This window comes from Cydia splendana, chromosome 16, assembly GCF_910591565.1.
Source record: "Cydia splendana chromosome 16, ilCydSple1.2, whole genome shotgun sequence".
NCBI classification, from domain to species: Eukaryota; Metazoa; Arthropoda; class Insecta; order Lepidoptera; family Tortricidae; genus Cydia; species Cydia splendana.
In genome coordinates, this window is record NC_085975.1 from 11,708,665 (window position 1) to 11,730,578 (window position 21,914).

The 21,914-nt window shown below is 37.4% G+C and overlaps 2 protein-coding genes across 2 annotated transcripts; one reads left to right on the top strand and one right to left on the bottom strand.

The window, feature by feature from the left end:
• Positions 1 to 1,744: 1,744 nt before the first annotated feature.
• LOC134797887 (alpha-N-acetylgalactosaminidase) lies at positions 1,745 to 12,880 on the bottom strand. The gene is made up of 10 exons (XM_063770235.1): positions 12,848 to 12,880; positions 8,203 to 8,348; positions 7,801 to 7,975; positions 7,028 to 7,202; positions 6,249 to 6,343; positions 5,042 to 5,203; positions 3,850 to 4,053; positions 3,350 to 3,496; positions 2,240 to 2,312; positions 1,745 to 1,876 (listed from the first exon to the last, which is right to left on the bottom strand). The coding sequence occupies exons 2-10, from the start codon at positions 8,346 to 8,348 to the stop codon at positions 1,746 to 1,748; spliced, it is 1,308 nt and encodes a 435-aa protein (XP_063626305.1). The 5' UTR covers positions 12,848 to 12,880; the 3' UTR covers position 1,745.
• A 1,020-nt stretch (positions 12,881 to 13,900) lies between these two features.
• LOC134798313 (ankyrin repeat and LEM domain-containing protein 1-like) lies at positions 13,901 to 21,054 on the top strand. Its single transcript, XM_063770718.1, has 7 exons — positions 13,901 to 14,250; positions 14,336 to 14,497; positions 16,993 to 17,225; positions 18,497 to 19,271; positions 19,552 to 19,775; positions 20,023 to 20,283; positions 20,561 to 21,054. The coding sequence occupies exons 1-7, from the start codon at positions 14,189 to 14,191 to the stop codon at positions 20,923 to 20,925; spliced, it is 2,082 nt and encodes a 693-aa protein (XP_063626788.1). The 5' UTR covers positions 13,901 to 14,188; the 3' UTR covers positions 20,926 to 21,054.
• Positions 21,055 to 21,914: the final 860 nt, after the last annotated feature.

The window sequence follows — 21,914 nt, forward strand, 5'->3', positions numbered from 1 at the left end:
GTTTTTAGGGTTCTTAAATAAGCAACAGGTTTTTCATTGCCGTAATCAGGTCATCTCTTTAACTAATAATTATATTTTATTGGAGTTTTGGTACCTATGGCCGCTTTTAACCGCTATAAAAATGGACATCTAACTGGACAGTAAACGAACAGTGGCTAGGCCAATAAAGTGGTGTCAGGTGTGTATTGATGAATTCCTTCGACTTTCACTCCGTTACCTTAACGGTGACATCGTTAGAGCAAGGACGGTATTATTGACATACTTTACAGAACATAGAGTGCCATATTAACAGAATTAGACTCGGACCAAGACTGTACATGGCATTTATAATTACAATAAATGATCTGTGACATAATTAGATCTGTTTTTTATTAGATTTTTCGGTTTAAAGATTCTTTATTCTCATAAGAATTTGTACAATTCACTTAAAATGAGAACTTAAATATATACATTTTATTTACATATTATGTCACAAAAGGAGCGACAGACATTGATTAAAATAACATTTTTCATTTAACTTTATACAATACTATTGTGGGAAAAAGCGTATGGCTCGTCTGATGGTAAACTTACATCGTAGATGGTGATAAGTAGATCTATTTAAAGGTACGAGTTCATAGTGTTAATAGATTCACTGTTTTAAAGAACTAATAATGTGCGAAAATCTGTGAAACAACCTTGGTTTCTTTTTGTTACTGGTTAACTATTATCAAAGAGAATTTTAAATAGAGGCGGATTGTCAAAGTAAATTATGTAGTTAGTACATTTACTGCCATCTTCCGACACAAATAATTAAAACTTTTAGAACGCCATTTGACTTTGATCCTTATTCTTTCACTGATATGTGTAAAATTTGTTAAATATCAAAAAGTATTGCCGTCTACTCAAGAGTAGGCCAAAGGTACCTACCTATGCTGCCCTCTTTTTGAGCGATTAATCATTTATGTCGAAAGATAATATGGCAGTAAAAGTACTGACTATACATAATTTACTTCGAAAATATTCATCTAGTCTAAATTCTCTATGGTATTATGATTAATGAAGTACTTATATGTATGTCCCGTCCATGTGTTGTGTTCCTGGAAGCCAACACGCATAAAATAGTAGGTACTTACATTAATTACGATGCAAGTGCGAATTACCTTTTACACACACTATAATAGTACAACTATCAATACACATTGATTAGTTAATTGTATTCAACGTGTTACAGTACATATGGCCCTTTAAATTTTCGACATAGGCACGTATACGTATGGTGCTAATTACCGCACTGGGGCGGTAAAGTAGCACCATATCTTATACCTTTAAACGTGCAATTCTTGTACATATATATTTCGGGGATCTCGGAAACGGCTCTAACGATTTCGATGAAATTTGCTATATAGGGGTTTTCGATGGCGAAAAATTTACCTAGCTAGGTCTTATCTCTGGGAAAACGCGTATTTGTGAGTTTTTATATGTTTTACGGGCAAAGCTCGGTCTCCGGGATATTGTACTGTAAAGGGTCTTTTCGATACTTCCATCAAATAAATATGGAGTTCACCAAGTAGATATACCTACTGCCCTTGTGTATTATTTTAATATGTATTTTGCGATCGCGAATAGTTAATGCAATCCGCTATTCATATTGTACGTAATGAAGTAAATAACAATTAGCGTAGTAATTTAAATAAAAAATAAACGGTTTCATACCTAACCTATGCAGGATCTAATTTTGGTGTCAAAGAAAAATAAAACACAGATTATACAACAACAACAGTCTTATCTAAGTCATTATCGACATTAATATTAATATTTTTCAGCGTAACTTCTTCCGGGTCCTTGGAATCTTCCTCCGGCTGCCCATCAGGAATGAATTTGTAGAACTTGACCCCTAAATGATAAAAAAGGTAATAAGTTCATCGCTGACGATTCAGCATAGATAACTATTATAGTAGGTGCAAGTGGTGCAACTAACTATTAGCTATGATAAGGTCGTTATGTAAGACTAGCTCTGCCCGCGTGTGTAGAATTAGTACACCACATCCACAATATACCACTTCCAAAGTAATTTCCTCCTCATTTCTATGTCCTTTCCCAGGACTCAACCTTTCATCTCAACTTCCGCACCAAATTTAATCTTTATAGGTTCAGCAGTTTACTAGTGAAAAGCTAGGTAACATACAGACAGAGTTAACTATCGTATGATTCATAATATTAGTAGGAATTATCCCACAATATATAATTATTCACGTACCTGTAGGATTTATTCGAGTCGTAAATTTCTCATCGGCGCCCAACTTTCGGTCTTCTTCCTCGTTATAAAGATCCTAAAGATAAAAGTGATACTGTGTCAATAGGTCATTTATTGATTATAACCAATTTGTTAGTACCTACACAAACCAAGCTTGTTGGATTTAAGGTAGGTAGATCAGTTCTATAGAGCCAATATCAGTAAAAAATAAGTACAATTAAGGTTGCCGATCACAAGGCGTATATGTAATTTAGCAGCGGTAGTATAGTATAAACAACATTATTTGCGGTATTTGACACATTATGACTGACGTATATAGAGATGTAACTAACGCAAATCGATTGTCACAGCAAGCGATTACGATTGGATGGCACGTAGACTGAGGTATCGAATTGTGACGTATAATGAATTTTTATTTGAGATTTAAATAAAGCTAGAATTATATGGTTTTCCCGCAAGCTAAATGCATTTAATACACCGACCGAGTAGGTCGCACCCATTGTCAAAATTGAAACTAACTGGGGATCTATTTTAAAGTTTATTTATGCTATTTCTGTGCCAAATTTGTTGTCTGTTAAGTGACGATAAATATATCCATATTTACAGTTAATTATCCACCTTTTCCTTATTTTTATTAAAAGAAAAATGAAAAATTCATATCGATTTACTTAGACGACTACCCATTCATAACGGTGGTGTCCGGCCAACCCTAAAATTAAAAAAAAAAGACGTAGAACGTAAACGTTCGCAGTGCAGTTGTTTTCCTTTGTGATTCTGATGTGCAAGACATTTTACGTAGTATTGCTGTTGTGAGTGACAGACGTCAAATACCGCAAATAATGTTGTTTACACTATTATAGTCCACAATGGTTATCAGATTATGTCCTATCCTATAATATCAATCAAATCATGTCTTATCCTATCATATGAACCAGTAAAGGGTCATGTCAATCAGTGGCGGCTTGTCAAAAATATCCTCAGACAAACCGGAACTAATTTGGTTATCCTTGTCTTCACGAGTTGTAGGAAAAGTACTCAAGTCCCTTACACAAGCCGGTGAAAATCGAGTTCGATGGACGCCATACCAATATTGGCCAATTCTTAGTATAGTACCTGAACTCTATAGTTCTGCGCTGGTATCTTCATATCGTCATGGCTAAAGGACACAGCATAAGGCACCCCGTCCACGCGGGTGCTCACAAACGCCACTGCGTACGAGTTGTCCGCCAGCTGACGAGTCCAGATCTGTCTGTGATGTTTCTAAAACCATTATAATTTTTAGTGCCTTGATGCGTAAAAAGCGACGAGGGTGTATAATTAAAAACCTGTAACATAAAAACCAAAATGCATAAAAAAAACCAATATCAATGTCCAAATTATTAGGTATTCAGGCCGCAAAATGGCATGGGTAGACCCTAAAGGATGACTCACGCCAGACCGGGCCGGGGCCGGGCTGGAGCTTCCGGAGCTTCGTTTTCTATGGAAAGCACAACGTGATCACCGATCAGCCGTTATAGAAAATGACATGTCGGACGGCCCGTTCTAACGTGAGTCATCCACTCGCGCACGGTCCTTACATGAATCGTCTAATTTTAAAGTAAGTATATTATTACCGAATCGTTATACACTCTGAGCCCCTGCTTCCCCAGCGGGTCTTGGTTGACGGCGATGATGTCTCTGTTCAGCAGGATCTCTTTAAATTCCGACCGCATGCGAGACAAGTCCGCGCTTATGAGGAGAGGCGCCGCCAACACCGCCCACACCGCCATCTGGACCCGCGCCTGGTCCAGGGACAGGCCGTAGTTGCCCACTAGTAACTGGAAAAAATACAGAATGAGGTTAAATGCAGGGACCAAATCCGGTATATTTTTCATAAAAATTAACCGGTATTAAATTTCGGTATCGAGGTTGTTTATGTATATTTTTGCATTTAATTTAGCTAATCTGATCAATCACTATCTTACTATTTTGAAATATCAAAAAAATATTGTGAATGCTATGTGATATTTTCATATTTTTATTTTTTGTTATACCGGTAATGGGCCCTGGTTAAATGCACAAAGCTCAAGCCCAAGTAAGATGACGATTTGACCAATGCTTAAGGCAAATAAGTACATAAATAAATAAAAACTTATGGAGAATAACCGGACATGTACCGGGCCCATAGGTATACGAGTACATAAAGGGCCGGAGTCAGTGGAAGATAATGATTTGAGCTTTAACACCCAGACAGAGGGTAAGATCAAAAAGATCAAAAACTAGCTATTGACAACTTAAAAAAATAGTTCATCTACCTATACAAGAGTAGGTATTACCGTACTAATATTGCAAACAATTTAGCTACTGGAGGATCATTAGATCTATGACTTCGGCTGAGTAGCCATTGCGTTACGAATCAAGGATTCAAATTACGAACTTAAGAGTATCTTAGATTACCGTTGCTAAAGTGTCATTCTATGGAACTTTCTATGTAAACAAACCGCCACATTGAAATTGTCAAAGAATGATGATTTTAATACGTGACTTTTGTTTACATACCCTATAGTTAGCAAATTCCATAGAATGACACTTATATAAAGCCATAGATAATGCCAGGTCATACGATGGCTCACAGTTATTATGTAAAAAATACAGGATTCAGATGCATAGTGCACATGCATCAATTTGAAATTTAAATTTTAATATTAATCGCTGGTTTCTCTGAGTAACCTTTAAAACATTTGAAATGATTACAGGTTAATAAAGTTTTCTCATTAAAGGTACAATGACCTCCTTTAATTACATTATATTAGGATAAAAACGTACCATATCAGGGTCATTCCAGTGTCCCGGGCCAGCGAACGACGCCAGGCGCTCCTGGTTGTCGCCGAACCAGTTCATGATGCCGCGGAGACTCTCCCAGGAGTCCTCGATGTCGTCCCAGTTGCGCCATAGATTACAGTTCTCTGCGATCACTGTGTAGTTTGGCTGTTGTACGAAAAAAGTGATCAATGCTACAATGCTATGTAATATTAGATAGGTAGGTATGTCGTTCCGGACAGACAATAAGTATCGAAACAAATTAAAAGTGGCAAAAATCACTGTCATGGGCCTGTTTGGGTCTTAGGTAGTCCCAACTTGAACCCACGACCACTGGATCGCTAGTCCAGTGCTTGCCACCCGAGCTACCAAGACCTTACCCAATACAGCGAATATTTCCATCATATATGAGCCTTAGGGAGGCCCTAGCAACTTCTACCGTAAGATTGTTACACTTTTTAAAACGGCTACCAGAAATCAAAGTCATAGTTTAATTTGGTTGGTTTAATTTGTTTCCACTTCGTAGACGTATCTACTTGATACAAAATTAATTAAGTCAATATATAATTTAGAAGCGCTGGTGGCCTAGCGGTAAGAGCGTGCGACTTTCAACCCGGAGGTCGCGGGTTCAAACCCCGGCTCGTACCAATGAGTTTTTCGGAACTTATGTACGAAATACTGCGATCATATATAAGTGTCATAATTGAGCGGACAGAATACTTCCATGTATAGCATTTCGCTGACGAAATATCATTGATATTTACCAGTTGCTTTTCGGTGAAGGACAACATCGTGAGGAAACCGGACTAATCCCAATAAGGCTTAGTTTCCCCTCTGGGTTGAAAGGTCAGATGGCAGTCGCTTTCGTAAAAACTAGTGCCTTCGTCAATTCTTGGGATTAGTTGTTAAGCGGACCCCAGGCTCCCATGAGCCGTGGCAAAATGCCGGGATAACGCGAGGAAGAAGGATATAATTTAGATAACTTGGCGAACCAACGAACATCGCAGCGTCTGTTACCAATTACCATTCTTCTATATTCTGAATCTTAGTCACGCTAGATCAATATTCTAAAGGTGGTTAAGCCATTGATGGTTCATCCAGTGCTCTAGCTCTATCCAGGGCGACCACGACCACTCTGCCATTTTTCACAACAAGTACCAATTATGATTATTAAGTAAACTTAACCGCATGGAACCCTGTTGACTGCACTCACCAAAATACTGTCCGGCTCGAGATAAGCAGGCCAGCTGCAGGAATACAGAACCGGACGACCTGTCTTGTTCAGCATCCTTCCGAAATCCGGATAGCCTGCAAACAAACAAAGCATAAGAAGAGCTTTTTACAAGCTTTTTATTTTATTTACTTTCACCTGACCGTTGTCTGTCTGTCTGTCTGTCTGTCTGTCTGTAATCAAATCTTGCATGTTAAATTTGATCCACTTCCCGGTTTCCGATTGAGCTGAAATTTTGCATGCATGTATAAATCGGATGACAATGCAATATTATAGTACCATCGAGCTTAGATCTGATGATGGAGACAGGAGGTGGCCATAGGAACTCTGTGATGAAACAGCGCAACCTAATTGTGTTAGGGGTTTTTAGAATTGTATTAGTTGTCTGTCGTAAGAAAAGTACAGTCAGCGATAAAAGCTTGTACCAAAAATGAAATTTTTGCCAAAAACTTATTAACATTCAATTTAATTTACATAGGCCCCATAAACGCAGGCCCTAAGCGCATCACAAAATATTTCAACATATGCCTTAGTTGAGTAGAGGTGCAAAACTTCTTTCTTTTAGATGTTTTCGATGACTGTAATATCTTTTTAATCTATTATTTCAAAGAGCTTACACCAGTGCCAGTATACTAGTCTTTCCTAATGTATCCGCTGTGAGAAATCATAAAAACATTTATTTTATTTCGTGATAAACACATACAAAAGTATCATTAGTCCTTAGATCCCGAACTTTGCCTTTGCTGTAGACTAAGAGTTACCTGTTTTCATCTCGTCCGGTTTAGAATAACAGCCGTCCAGTTTGATGTAGTCGACGCCCCAGCTGACGAGGGTGTCCACGTCCGTCTGCTCGTGCCCCATCACTCCAGGATAGCCTGCGCACGTCTTGGTACCGTAGTCCTGGTAGATACCGAACTTCAGGCCTTTGCTGTGAACCTGGGGGGCATTTATGTATATTTTTATTTTATTTTAAATATGATGTCAAGTGATTGTTTAACCGACAACGACATTAGGATTATTTTTCTGCCTTCATTCGGTTTCGAGTCTCTTTTGGGAGATAGTCTTGTTTAAAAAAAGGGATAGGTACTATTTTCGGCGCTTTTTAAAGATGGATGAACTATAATCGTTTTAGGTCCTCTATGTATCTATAAGTCTACGATTATAATGCAGAAATACAGACATACCACACCAGATTTAAGAGTGGACTGGAAATAACTTCTAAACCTGGTAAAATTGAAATCGGGAACCTTTCAATCGGTAGACACTTAGACAGACACCACCTACACGGAAGACCCCGCAACCCTACCCTCCAATAAGTATATGGTCAGGTCAGTCAACATTGCAGCAAAGGGAATCTTTGGTTGGGCCACTCCCCTCTTTTAAAATATTGGCGCTCGAAGCACTTCTATGGATACGCATGATGGATACATGATGAAAATTTTGGTAGAGAACCAAACAAAGAGACTTCCTGAACTGAGAGTACCTACCTAATAAAGTTCTTAAAAAAAAAGTTGAATGAGATTGATTTACGTACATATTTCCCGAGCATCTTCATGCCATTCGGGAACCGCTCGCGGTCCGGAACGAGTTTCCCGCTGGCGCTCCGGTTCTTCTCCATCCAGCAGTCGTCGATGCCGATATAGTCGTACCCCGCATCCAGGTAACCTTCGTTCACCATCATGTCTGCTGTGCGCTTTATCAGCTTTTCACTGAAATAATTTTCAAAATCGGTTCAGAAATACACACATGAATAAAGAAACAGTACTTGAACCATAAAATCTTACTCGTCCTCCCATTTACATCAAAAAATTACCGCACCGTAATTACTTAATTACCGCACTAGCAAAAAATGGGACCTTTTGCGATAGGAGAGCAATTTAGAAAAAGGTCATTTAGTGAGTGGCTCATTAATTACTGACATTTATACACCCTATACCTTATACACTCGTCAGGGTACGTGGTGCAGTTGGTGAGGCACCGGTACCGCTGCCAGGTGAGCCAGCCCATGGGCGGGGTCAGCGCCAGCCCGTTGTCCAGCGCCTGGACCAAGGATACCCCGCATATAAATACGAGGATCAACATCTGCAAATTTTCATTCTTGATTAAATTTTCTGAATATATGTAAACCATAGGATTCACAGGAACCATAATTATTGTTTGCCAAATAAGATGGTTTTGAAAAGTATATGTTTATGGCATTTAGCGTTTTAATAAGTATTAAAAACCGAAAATAAGACAGAGTGTAAGTGGTTATAGGTACCTAATCGAGTTGAGACAATAAGACTGCAGAGCAGGCGTAGTATTTTTTTCGAAAAGCTATAAAAAGTGTTTCTTTTAAAAAAATCGGTTCAATTACCTACACTTCAACAATTAAATGGTACGTATTATGAAGCCTAATTAAGTTATATATATATAATTACGCATTATATGTAGTATCCAATAAAAGTTTTTCATGGTATGCAACTTCAGATATCTTACATATCTATGCATACCTTTTTAAACGCGTGTATTGATAGAATACCCTACACGTGCAGGGGTGTGCAAAAATAATTGACTGATTTAGTTGACTGTATTTTACATGAACCCACCTTGTAAATAAAGAATATTTACTTACTTACTTACTTTACTTACTTGTATGACAATAAATATAATTAGGTAGCGAAAGGTAAGTAGTTAAGGTACCTATAGAAAGTTGATAGAGATAGTACTTAACAACAAAATAATTGATAGAATTGACTGAGACAAGAAAGTGTTTTTTTTTAATTGAACTATTTACCTTATTACATTTAAATTATTCTAATTACCTAAGTAAATAATTGTCATCACCAAGTTCCCTGTTTTAGATGACCTCAATATAAGTGCCGTGAACTCTAACAAGGTAACTAACATCTAACTTGAATCAAATCTCACCTAAGGCTCTATTACAAGAAAAGCCCTTCTAAGACTTGATAGAGTGCGCTCATTCGTTAGAAAACCGGTTCAAAGTTCGGACGTCCACGGTCCACGGGCGGAGGCGCGACCGGTAAGTTTAGGTTACTCATATATTTGGCTGCTTGTTCAATTACCGGGATAGGAACCTTCAATATTTACTCGTGGCTCTAGCTGGTTTTACGGATGGGTAGAGTCGTGTCAGCTGTGACTGTGAGGTAAATAAATACATAGTAAATGAAATATTTAACAACGATGTACATGTAGGTATACCTTATTAAATTGTATGTATGTATTACATATATTCATCGATGATCCGTTTTTCCTATTTTGGGTGCCTAGCCAAGTCAAGTCTGCGCTACAACAACGAAACTCTATCTGCCTTTCTATCGTACTCATATGTAAGAGTGACAGAGACAGACAGCGTCAAGTTATCGTAGCACAAACGATTGGAATCTTGGCTAGGTCAGTTTAAAAATCACCTATAATTTTTATAACTTCATGATAAAATAAGTAGTTTTTACTTTTCCTCTATATATGTATGTATATACTTGAAGTATTAATGCAGACAGGGCTCTCCCTGATGAGCGTATGTGACACCCCTGGGACCGCAAAGATCCATAGGCAATAGTAACCGCTTGCCATTGTATTCTACAATTCATCTGACGCCTCTTCTAATGATTCCTATTGCATGCCTGATGTTAACTAAATTAGTCTTCTTTGCGTCCCGCCAACTTTCTTAACGCCTATTTTTAACGCCTCGTGTCGTTTTTAGGGTTATTACTTATTTATTTCTTTAAACTTTATTGCACAAACACAGGAAACATGTACAAATGGCGGACTTAATGCCTAAAGGCATTCTCTACTGTTCTCTACCAGTCAAGTACAAAGTCACAAATTCCGTACCCAAAGGGTAAAAAAAAGGGACCCTATTACTAAGACTCCGCTGTCCGTCTGTCGGTCTGCCTGTTCGTCCGTCTGTCTCTCTGTCACTAGGCTGTACCTATCTCATGAACCGTGATAGCTAGGCAGTTGAAATTTTCACAGATGATGTATTTCTGTTGCCGCTATAACAACAAATACTAAAAACAGAATGTATAAATTAGTAGCTGTAAATAATAAAACGAAATCAGTTCTGTCGGTTTTTGACTGATTTGTTTGTTCGTTTGTATAATAACGTAATTCAATTTACAGTTAATAAGATAATTTTAATCCAGATAATAAGTTAATTTCTACTTAACTAGAATGAGACTCTTCTATTTTAGTTTTTACACTTATACCGGTAAAACTTTTTTAATATTTTTGATCACCTAAAAAGCAGTTTACTGAATCACTAACTGACACATAATTATTTATTACAGCACGCTACATTTATACTATGCTATTTACACTGTTTTCATTAGTATTGAATTCTAACAATATTTTGGTGGTAATTACTGGGAAAAAAAATCCCACCTTTTACCAGTGGTAACTACTGGGAATAAAAATTCCCAGTAGTTACCACCAAGCCGAGTTGGTGGTAACCAGTGGTAAAAGGTGGGAAAAAAATTCCCAGTAGTTACCACTGGTAAGAACTTGGTGGTAACTAGTGGGAATAACCCATCACCCCTATTATGTACCTGTCAAGATGTCTAACACTGTCTGTCATGTCACGTCACGTCATGTTTAAAGAGGTTCTAGAATGTCTAAAGAGGTCTCATTTAATTATCTTATTAACAGGGTGTTTTAACGTAACAAATTTATTTCCTAGTTTTCTCCAAAAAAACATAACAAAACCAATGATATTTCATACTTAAATGTAAGGTGTATTCGGGTAATACCGAATGTCGGATAATTCCGAAATTCAGATGAAAATCACCCTTAATTCCATCATAATAAAAGTCTCTTTTCGGAATTATCCGACAGTTTTCGACATTCGGAATTACCCGAGTAAACCTTACTTCGAGAACCGAGTACTATCAGCTGTAAAAATATCCGTGACTAATTTGTTAGCACCTTATATAGTAGGTATAACTAGGTAACTAACTAACTAATATGGCTCATCGACCTACTGAGGGTCTTGGCCTCCGAAACGAGATCACGCCTCTTTTTCTGATCCTGCGCCGTTTCCAGCCAATTAACGGCTTGAAGCTGACGCAGATCCGCTTCCACACTGTCTCCATAGTAGGTATAGTCATAGAGAAATACATATGGAACAGGTATAATGCAGAAAGGGCTCTCAACTATGTATAAGCTTTAATTGCACCCGCTTTATGAAGTTATATCTAAGGTCAATGTGGCTAATTACATAGGGACTATTTCATCCAGTATATTTCTTTGATTTTCAATCGTAGGAAAAAAACCATTTGCTTTTGATTGCTGAAACTAAAAGGAATCGCTGCTTTGTCGACGAAATCAATCAATCAATGTTGTTCGTTGTTCGAGAAAAAGCTAGTGGACGGAATAGTCCCTATGACGGAATTAGCCACATTGACTTACATCTCAATAAATGATAATTGATAAACATGCATCTTAAATTTTGATATATACTCACGGTGTTAAAACTCCTTAAATTAAATAAAGAAAAGTGTGTCAGTATTATAAACAAATGAACAAAATCACAGAAACAGGCAGACTTTAACAGCGCCCTGTGAGACTACTTAATGTCAGTCGCTTGTGTTTTGTTTTTATTGTAATAGCTAGTCGATAAGCAGTAGCGCTATCTACTTATGAGGTATGTTGTCATTATCGGTGGAATAGTGTTATGAATGTTATGATGGATAGTTTAAATACCTACTTTAAATGTAGATCAAGAGCTGGCAGCGTAAATTAATCTACAGGTCGTTAATACTATGATTAGTTATTCCATTTTCGTATACCTAATATTAGAAAATGTATTGATTCCTTCTTATTATAGGTGACACTCTTGTCAACCATCCGTGCTTTTGCGCGTGTTACTTATTTTTATAAGTAGATACAGTCAGCTGAAGAGCTAATTGAGCGCATCGCTTTAGAAAAATGTAAAAATAGCTACATAATAAGCTACTTATCTACCCTACATTTTAAACATACTTAAGTGGATCGTCACGGTCGACAGATACAGTGTACTTCACCTCAAAATGTATGTATACTTAATCTTAAAGTGTGGGTATCTGATATCTCAGAATAGCATAAGTCATAACAAATATTAGGAGATCGCCTTAAATGATAATCTTAACAATATTAAAAGGCTACAACTTAGGTATTTAGCTTTAAAATACTTAACTAGATATGTACCTATCTGCCTCAAACATCAAAGAAAATAAGCGCGCGTTTATTATAAAAACGTGAGACGTGCGTACCTACACCGCAACGGGTACCTACGTTGTTTCCTGTATGTTCCGGGAATAATAATAGAGGATACCTCCGAGTCCTCCGACATAATAGCCCCGCTACAGGCAATCATTACATACACAATTACACCGGCGTGCAACCGGACCCCTACACCCCTATCAATGCTTGCCGGTATGCGGCACCGGCACCACTAAACAATTTTGTTACACAAGGTTTTCAGTTAACTGCGTAAAAAACTCAGCAGGAATTCATGCATGCACGTATTTAGGGCATACTAGAGGTTTTATATTCATTGTAGGCTAATAGTCTAAAAATTAACTAAAACTAAACACCTAACTTACCTTGTGTACTAATCGTTAAATCCTGGGTCGTTGAACTAACGATTGTTAAGCGGCGCCATCTGTTCTATCACTGACTCAAACGACAGTAAACTCGAATTAAATAATTATTAATGTAGCAAATGGTAAATGATAATAAATATCATAAATAGAAACGAACAAATTTTTTTAACATTATATTATTTCAGAAAATATGCGATGTACAACTTACACAAATAAGCAAAGTGGTAAAATGAATGGAATGCCAATTCCGTGAAACGAAACGTGAGAAGCCTAGCGTGTAGAGCTGGGTCGTTTCGAGTTTTCCGTGAAACGAAACGTAACAGTTTTTTTTAACCACGTAACTGTTTTCAAAAACAGTTTCTAAAATAACTGGATTCCCTGTGTGTGTCGAACGAAACGAAACGAAATCGCATATTGAAGTAATAAAACGTAAAATACGCAATTCACATTTCAAAAAAACCTAATTTGCATCGTCTCACTAATGTCTAATATAACTTGACCCCTAACTTCAGTACTTTATAAAGATAAATCGATAGGTCACACATAAAATGGCCTCACAATTCATGATGCTAGCGAGTGTTCGTTAAGCGTCGTGAATCATTTTTCATGTTATTCAATTGACGCTACTTGCTTTAAATTTACGCATAAGATTCCTTAATTTAAACCCTAATGCTTAGAAAATAAAGCGCTTATTTGTCTAACGAACATTAAAGTTTTTGAATATAATGGCCTGGTAAAAAGCGTGCCTAGCGTCTACCTGAACAAAGCTCAATCCGTTTCGTTTCGTTTTTATCTCTATCTCGCTCTTTCGTTAGCCAATAACCTATATCTGTCCCTGCTCATCGGAAAACGAATAAAACAGTTTTAGAGCTGCGTTTTGCTTTGCGATAGTTGCGTCCGTTATGCGCGACTATGTTATCGTATGTCGCCGCCTCTTTGTCATCGTTTTTATAAAAACAGTTTGTCGTTCCTGCCACAAACTGTTATTTCGTTACAGCACCAGAAAGTGTTTTTAAAAACACTTACGGAAAAAAACGCTCAGCTCTACTAGCGTGCTAAACGTAAACAAAGGGTTGAGTGAAAGGGTGACGTTAATTTGAAAATTTTAAGCAAAACAAACGAAACAACAATGTGAGTCACACTTGCGCAATTTTGAACCACAGTGATCCAATACAATTAAGTGTAAATTTCGCAATATCGAAGAAACAGCGAGATCTATATATAGAAGTGATATCGCGAGCGGAAGCCGCAGAGGAAATGGTCGGTTGCAAGGTGCAGACCCGATGACTACTAATTGCGAAAAAGTAGTTTCATATCAACATTATCAACTTTTGAAGAGCCATGGGTTCGTCGTATAGAGATGTCTTCAAATTGTACGATTTAATACAGAGTGGAGACTCGAGGTATAGTAATAAAATCAGTATCCATGTTAGTGCAATTATAGTTCTATAGTGGTAAAAAATTAGTGGATATATTTACACTTTGCAGGTCAGTGGAGAGTTTCCTAAGTGAAAATCGAATAGATATAAATGTGATATTACCTTGTAAAGGCATTGGTGTGTTACATTTGGCTGTTGGTATTGAGCCTTTAGAGAAATCAAAAGAGTGCACAGAAGTATTACTCAAGCATGGAGGTGATCCCAATTTATGGTAAGTGCCACTGTTTTATATTGCTTCTCACAAACAACACCGTCCCTAACAGACTTCTGAATTGAGGAGACTTAAATAGGTATTTGTAAAATCTGAATTTATTGCTTTTATGCTAGGTAGTTTATCTGTATGGGAAGGTAGACCTGGGACTATCAGACCCAAGCCTTCTCTGCTACTATACAAAGCAAATAAAAATAAAAATCTTACTATACAAAGCAAATAGCCTTAATAGGCTAATTCATTAACACATTCAGTGCCGAAAACCCGACTATTCACTCCCAGGCCAGACAACCCAATAATCGGGATCGTGGTACTACTGCTTTATATGACGAAATTATTGTGGCCTGGTGCGGACGTCTTGTTTGACTGGATGGCAATGAATGTGTTAATATTTTTAGCTCTCCTTCACAGGCTCCAACATAGGCCTATACTCTTTTCCATTTATATGATAATTCTCCATTAACAATTATGCCCATGGGACCCTATTACTAAGACTCCGCTGTCCGTCTGTCCTAGGGTTGCCAACCATACTATATTATACACCGTGTTTTTTTTGATTTCCGTTAATTTCAAGGGTGCATTCCTAAGCTTAAATCAAGTAACTTTCTCAAAGACACCGATGTTCTAATTAAGTCCATTTCGGAGATAATCCATAATTTATTTTTTTCCTATAAGGCCTCTACAAGCGTGTACACTTGCCTTAGGGCCGGCTTACATATTGATTAGTGTTTAGAATGAGTTCATACATTTGCTACTAAACTTAAGTACAATCTCGGTCGATTGATGTACGAAATGACATTGATATGTCACAGATTTCAATTGTTTGGTTGAGTTAAATGTAATGCCCGTGTTACAACAACGCTATATGCTACATTTAATTACTTTTTAAACAAAAAAAAAAAAAACAAAAAAGAAAACAAAAAAAATTTTTTTTTGAAAATTAACTATGCCATTTACTTCTTATAAATGTACTAAACTATACCCCGAAGTTAACGGAATTCAATAAAAACACGGTGTATAGTATTGTACTATATTTTGGCTCTCTGTACTATATACTTTTGGAAAAATATACAGTACGCTAAAATACTAAAAGTATTTCTGATTAAACGTATATTACACTCATGTTTAGTATTTTATCTAAAAGTACTATATTTTTTAGAAATGTATTATATTTATGATGCCTTATTCTGGAAAATACTATATTCCACCAAAAAAAAGTTGGCAACCCTAGTCTGTCCATCCGTTTGTCTGTCTGTCACCAAGCTGTATCTCATGAACCATGATAGGTAGGTAGCTAGGTAGTTGAAATTTTCATAGATGATATTAACGAATACTAAAAACAATACTACCTATATCTACTCAAAGGTTAACTGGAAGAGATCCCTCAAAGGGATAAGTTCGCCTTTGTACTTCTTACTAATTGTATGTTATTTTTAATATGTATATTTGTACAATAAAGAGTTTACTACTACTACTACTACTACAATATAGTAAATATTTAAGTGGGGCGCCCATACAACAAACCTGATTTTTTGCCGTTTTTTGCGTAATGGTACGGAACCCTTCGTCCGCTAGTCCGACTCGCACTTGGCCCGTTTTTTCCTATACATGTGACAACCATTTACCTATCAATTACCTAAGAGTCTCATGATTCAACAATTTATGCAACATTTAAAATTTAAAATACACTGTTTAGTAAAGGAGATTTAAACAAGCTACACTCACCAGTGTTGGATCAGTATTATGTAGCAAAAAGTTTATTATTAATACTTATTAACTGGAGGGTTATTAGCATATTGTATGACTCATATATTATGTTTGTATCGTTTTCCCCTTGAGTGGAGGTCACCCAAGAGCAACGTAAAATTATTATTTTTATAACATGGGATAGATTCCGCACCACACTGAAAATTATTTTAATTTTGTATAAGGATTACACTTAGCCGTTGTTCTCAACTTTGATTGATCATACATGTAGATTTTGTTGGGAATTCTCAATAGTCATCTCATCTACATTATACTAAATAAAATAAAACAAAAGTTTTCCTTGTGATTTTATTCTCTTGGTTTAATTATACATTTAGTACTGAGTACCTATTAAGGTTTCGTACCCAAAGGGTAAAAACGGGACCCTATTACTAAGACTCCACTGTCTGTCTGTCTGTCTGTCTGTCTGTCTGTCTGTCTGTCTGTCTGTCTGTCTGTCACCAGGCTGTATCTCATGAACCGTGAACCTACACAGTTGAAATTTTCACAGAGTATTTATTTCTGTGGCCGCTACAACAACATATACTAAAAAGTACGGAACCCTCGGTGGCCGAGTCCGACTCGCACTTGTCCTGTTTTTTAAAAATGTTAGTCTAAAACTGTATCACATCGACTTCTGAGGACCCATGAGGCCTTTTTAAAGGCTGTGCACAAATGTGTTTCCGTTAGGGTCTCTCCTCAGAGAAACTTACATAACACTGTATTAAATATACAATTTTATTTTACAGTACTGACGATGGTGTGACCCCAGTCCACATTGCAGCCATATGGGGCCGAGTGCAGAACCTGAAGCTCCTCCTTGGCTGCGGAGGAGACCCCTCCCGGCTCGACCTGGACGGACACTCGGCCTTCGACTATGCAGCTCGGGAGGAACAGTGGGAGGTGTATGACTACCTACACAATGTGGTGGACCAACTGGATGATAACTTTGGATCACCTTGCGCATATACCTTAGATTTAGGTCAGTATCAGCAATGCTATTTCTGAAATATGTCTAAGTTATTTTGCAGAGAAATATAATAAATTATGCTGATAAATTCAGTAAAAATGCAAGCATAAGACAAGCAAGAGATTAAAGTAAGAACCAATATTTAAAAGTATTAGGCTTGTGCCTGCTCGGTCACTTCAGAGAGCGCTCCGCTCTCGGTCAATCGGTCAAACGAACTAGTTCGGTCTTTTAGTTCCTTTAGTTCAGTTCGGTCGTTGAGAGCCGGGAATGAATAGGAGTCGATTTTTCATTGGTTTCTTTCCAATCTTTGGTAACTGAATACAATTCAACTTGTACGATACGATGTGTCGATATTAAAAATTAAAACACCTTAACATAATTAAAAAATATCAAATATGTCGAAATATATTTGTTTTTCCTTCATATTTTCGGGCTTAGGAGTGTTACGTCGTTCTTTCATCTCGTTCACACTCGTGCCAGCGACATTGACAACCGTTTCGTTCCGTCCATTTTACGTTTCACTCAGTCAAGCGCTCTCGAATCCCACTGAACTAAAGGACCTAAAGACCGATTAAGAGCGTGCAAAAAGATTTAGTTCCTTTCGGTCCTTGATGGGATTTCATTCTTAATAGTTCTTAGTTCAGGACCGACTCAAGCCTAAAAAGTATAAAAGACTAGCATAGATTTGGTTCCATTCCAGTTTTTCATTCAATGAACATTTCACTCAAAAGCTCCAACAGTTTTTAGGGTTCCGTACCTCAAAAGGAAAAACGGAACCCTTATAGGATCACTCGTGCGTCTGTCTGTCTGTCCGTCTGTCACAGCCTATTTTCTCGGAAACTACTGGACCAATTAAGTTGAAATTTGGTACACATATGTAAATTAGTGACCCAAAGATGGACATGTTTTTTTTTATAATTTTAAAATACATAGGTTCGAAGTTATTTAAGAAAATAGCCAAAAAATTACCATTCCCCCCCTTTATCTCCGAAACTACTGGGTCTAAAATTTTGAAAAAAATACACAAAATAGTTCTTTACCTATAGATGACAGGAAAACCTATTAAAAATGTGCAATGAAGCGTGAGTCGGACTTATGTACGGAACCCTAGAAACGCGAGTCCAACTCGCATTTGGCCGGTTTTTTTTATTAGGAGTCTGTAGTGTACGCCCACTTTTCTCATTCCAGCTAGGTTCAGGTGCAGTCTCTTAGTCATGTCTTTAAATAAGAAAGTATTAACTGTGTATGTAGTTACACTTATGTTTTCCCATGCCTTTTTTCAGATAAAGTGCTAATGACGACAGACCAAGTGGTCGCCGAATACGAGCCCGTCATCGGCAACCCTCTCCACCATGTGTCCACCTGCAGGAGGTCTGAGATGGTCCGCGACTGGTGCGAGAAGACCAGCCTCGTCATGAACAACCTCTACCCCACAATACTCGGAGAACAGCTGCTAGAAGACGAATCAGCGCCATGGAACACTGATCTCACCAAAAACCTTGATCTCATTAAGGATAGAACTAATGACACTAGGACAAGCTACAAAACATGCACCAGCAGACCAGTGGAAATAGAAATAAGCGGCGTACAAAGACTCGAAGACACTGTTGAAGAAAAATGCTCTTGCCAAGACGCTAAAGATTATAAAAAACAACGCATAAGCGTTTACGAAAACTTTTCGCTGCCCGGATCGCCTAATAGTATAACACACGTAAATTATAAAACAAAGACGAGTTTGAAGAAATGTAAGTCGCAACTAAGTTCTGATATGCGAAGATTGACTTTAGATGATTCTCACTCATTATTGACTGAAGATAATTCACAAATGGACAAGGCGTTGATTGTGGTTCAGAATAAGACAAATGAGTGGTTGTCTAACCACAATGACACGGATATAGGGGCCATGAATACCAGGAGGTCATCGGCCAGCAGTGGTGTGAGCAGCATTTTCTCAGGAGGCAGTATAGTTATAGCAAATGTGCAAGAAGAGTACAAATATCAGGATGAAGAGGAGGATGTGGTGTTGATTGAGAAGAGGCTACTTGTTTCGCCTGTTGTGTAAGTACACATTCTTTGTGTTGTATGTTGCTTATGAGAACAAGGCCAGGTTATTTGTAAAGGCAACAGTGTCAGAAGGGAACTGCTTATTGATGCAGTGTCACCTAGGGGACCCATGGGTTGTACTAAAACCGAGTCGACTTTGCGTAGTCTTTATTTTTCTCTTCATCTGGCCCTGTCCAGAAATACAAATAAGTAATATAATAGTATAGTAACTAAATAGTACCTGCAAAGTTATTTATATGATCAACTCTTCATCATAACATTCTTTATTTTACAGTCTTCCAGTAGACGAAGCAGCTGACACAATTCCGGACCAGACAATAGTATCCGTAGCTTCCTCATTACCAGCTTCCGTGGTCTACGACAGTAACACCCTCAGAGCGGAACTGGTCAAGCTGGGATTCAAACCTGGGCCCATTCAGGAAGGAACCAAAACTCTCTACTTGAAGAAACTACAAGCGCTCAAGAAACAACCAATTGTTGTCAACAAGCAGGGCAAAAGTAAGTCAAAAAGGTTTTTTATGGATTTTGACTGATGTCAATGTCATTTTTATTTGATTTATTTTCAGTTATGTGAGAAATTTTAGATTTTGTTAATTTATTTTTTATAACAATGGTAGTGAAATTAACTAAATTTAAAAGTAAAACTCTCTGTAAAGTTCTTCTAGAAAAATGTTAGTTGCGTTACTCAACAATTTTGCAACGAAAAAGTGGCTTATATTTAAAACATTTTTATTGAATGTTTCAGCATACAGTATAGAACTTGAAAAATCCTTGCGCACAAGTGACTGGATGAATAACCTAGCACCATACATAGAGCTGGAAACCAAAGCGCGCACGGACTTTACCAATTCCAACAAGAAATGGCGAGAAGGCACGGCGAAGACTTCCTTCACGTATTTACTACTGGACCCCAGGCTAACGCAGAATTTACCGGCCAAAGCGGGATCACAGAACCATCATATTTCCTGGGTCACCTTTGTCAACTCGATATTTTATGTTGGAAAAGGTGAGTGCTAAAAACCAATACCTACTAGTAGTTTTCTCCTCGGACTCAGAACTTGGAGAACCATCGCGTAAAACCATTTTAGGAACTTAATTTTATTTTATAGTGAAATCATTCTCACGCGCGTAGGTTGGCCTTGTTGCAGTCGGTCAAATAGTACCTACTTTATGATGACATTTTTGCATATAACGTAAACCATCTTAATGTCAATTCCAGTACTTTTAACATTTTCTATTGTCCATGTTTAAATATAAATATAAATGAATGCAAATCTTTGCAGGTAAACGTTCCCGCCCATACTCCCACCTGTACCAAGCCCTAACCCTCTGGAAGCGCGACTTCACCACCTCCAACGACAAGAAAGTCCAGCACATCCTCGACATCTGGTCAGACAAGGTTGGTGTCGTCTGTCTCCACATTTTTCAAAACGTCATCCCAGCAGAAGCTTACACATACGAGGCGGCCATGATTGATGTTCTAGGTCTTCCGAATTTGAAAAATTTAAAAAGTGGTAATTATTACGGCGTCGCGGCGTCCTGGCCGTTGAAAGATAGACGGATGCTGGGGTTGTACCTTTTGTACAAGGCGATGCTTATATTTTTGAACGAAGGCGAGAGACAGTTGCGGCCTGATGATATAGATTAGGGCTTAGGTGTACCTACTCAACGATATGCCTAGCCACTCACTTGCTTTTGGTAACTGTAGCTACCAGCTGTCACCCTTATTTTATTATAATAATAGAGGTCACTGAAAAATATCAAGCATGTGAGTGGTTAGTGATTGTGAGTGAGTTGTTGACTGCTACAGTTTGAAAGAGTGACATTAGATTTGAAGCCAATTTTAATTGTAATTCGGTTATCGTTGTCAATTATTTTAAATAAAAATACGTAATGTTCCTATTTTTGTGCAATGAAAATTATAAACTTTTCAATGCGTAGAAAATGTTTGTATAATTACCATTGAGTAATAAAACATATGACATACGACAACCAGTGCAAATTATTGCTATATGGTTGCATAAGACAACGTGTCCTAAATAGGACATAACATTTTTATAGACAAAGGCATACTTGCCTCCTATACTCAGTCGAATTAAGTGTCATAAAAAAGATTCACGAATTCTACAGTCAAATCGCTCTGTCGTCGGTTGCAGTCAAAAATGTAGCTTTAGTTTCGAATTTAAAACTTAACAGTATTTATTTTAACGTCAAAGGACAAGCTTTACTGTGAACAGTGATTATTTTTTATTATTTAGCATAATTTGTAAGTTTTTGAGTAAGTGCAGTGAAGATGTTATGTCATAGTATTTAATTACGAGTAGGTCACACTGCGTTTCTATTCTCGCTCGATATTCCTAATCGATATCTATCGATTACTATTAGCAACACATTTCACTGACGAAACAACTGCAGGCGGCCTAGCCAAGGTGACAATCGCTACGTGCGAAAAAAGCCCTTCTAGTGTTAGGTAATAAGAGATTATTAACCCCTTTAATTTTGCTAGTTATTTATTTTACTGCCACTATTGTATTTTACTTAAGAATTAAGCTTTAATTGTACTTAATAACAACAACTTGTAAATAATGCAATAACTTATAAGTTACCGTGCACTTTTAACTGTATGTACCTATTTAA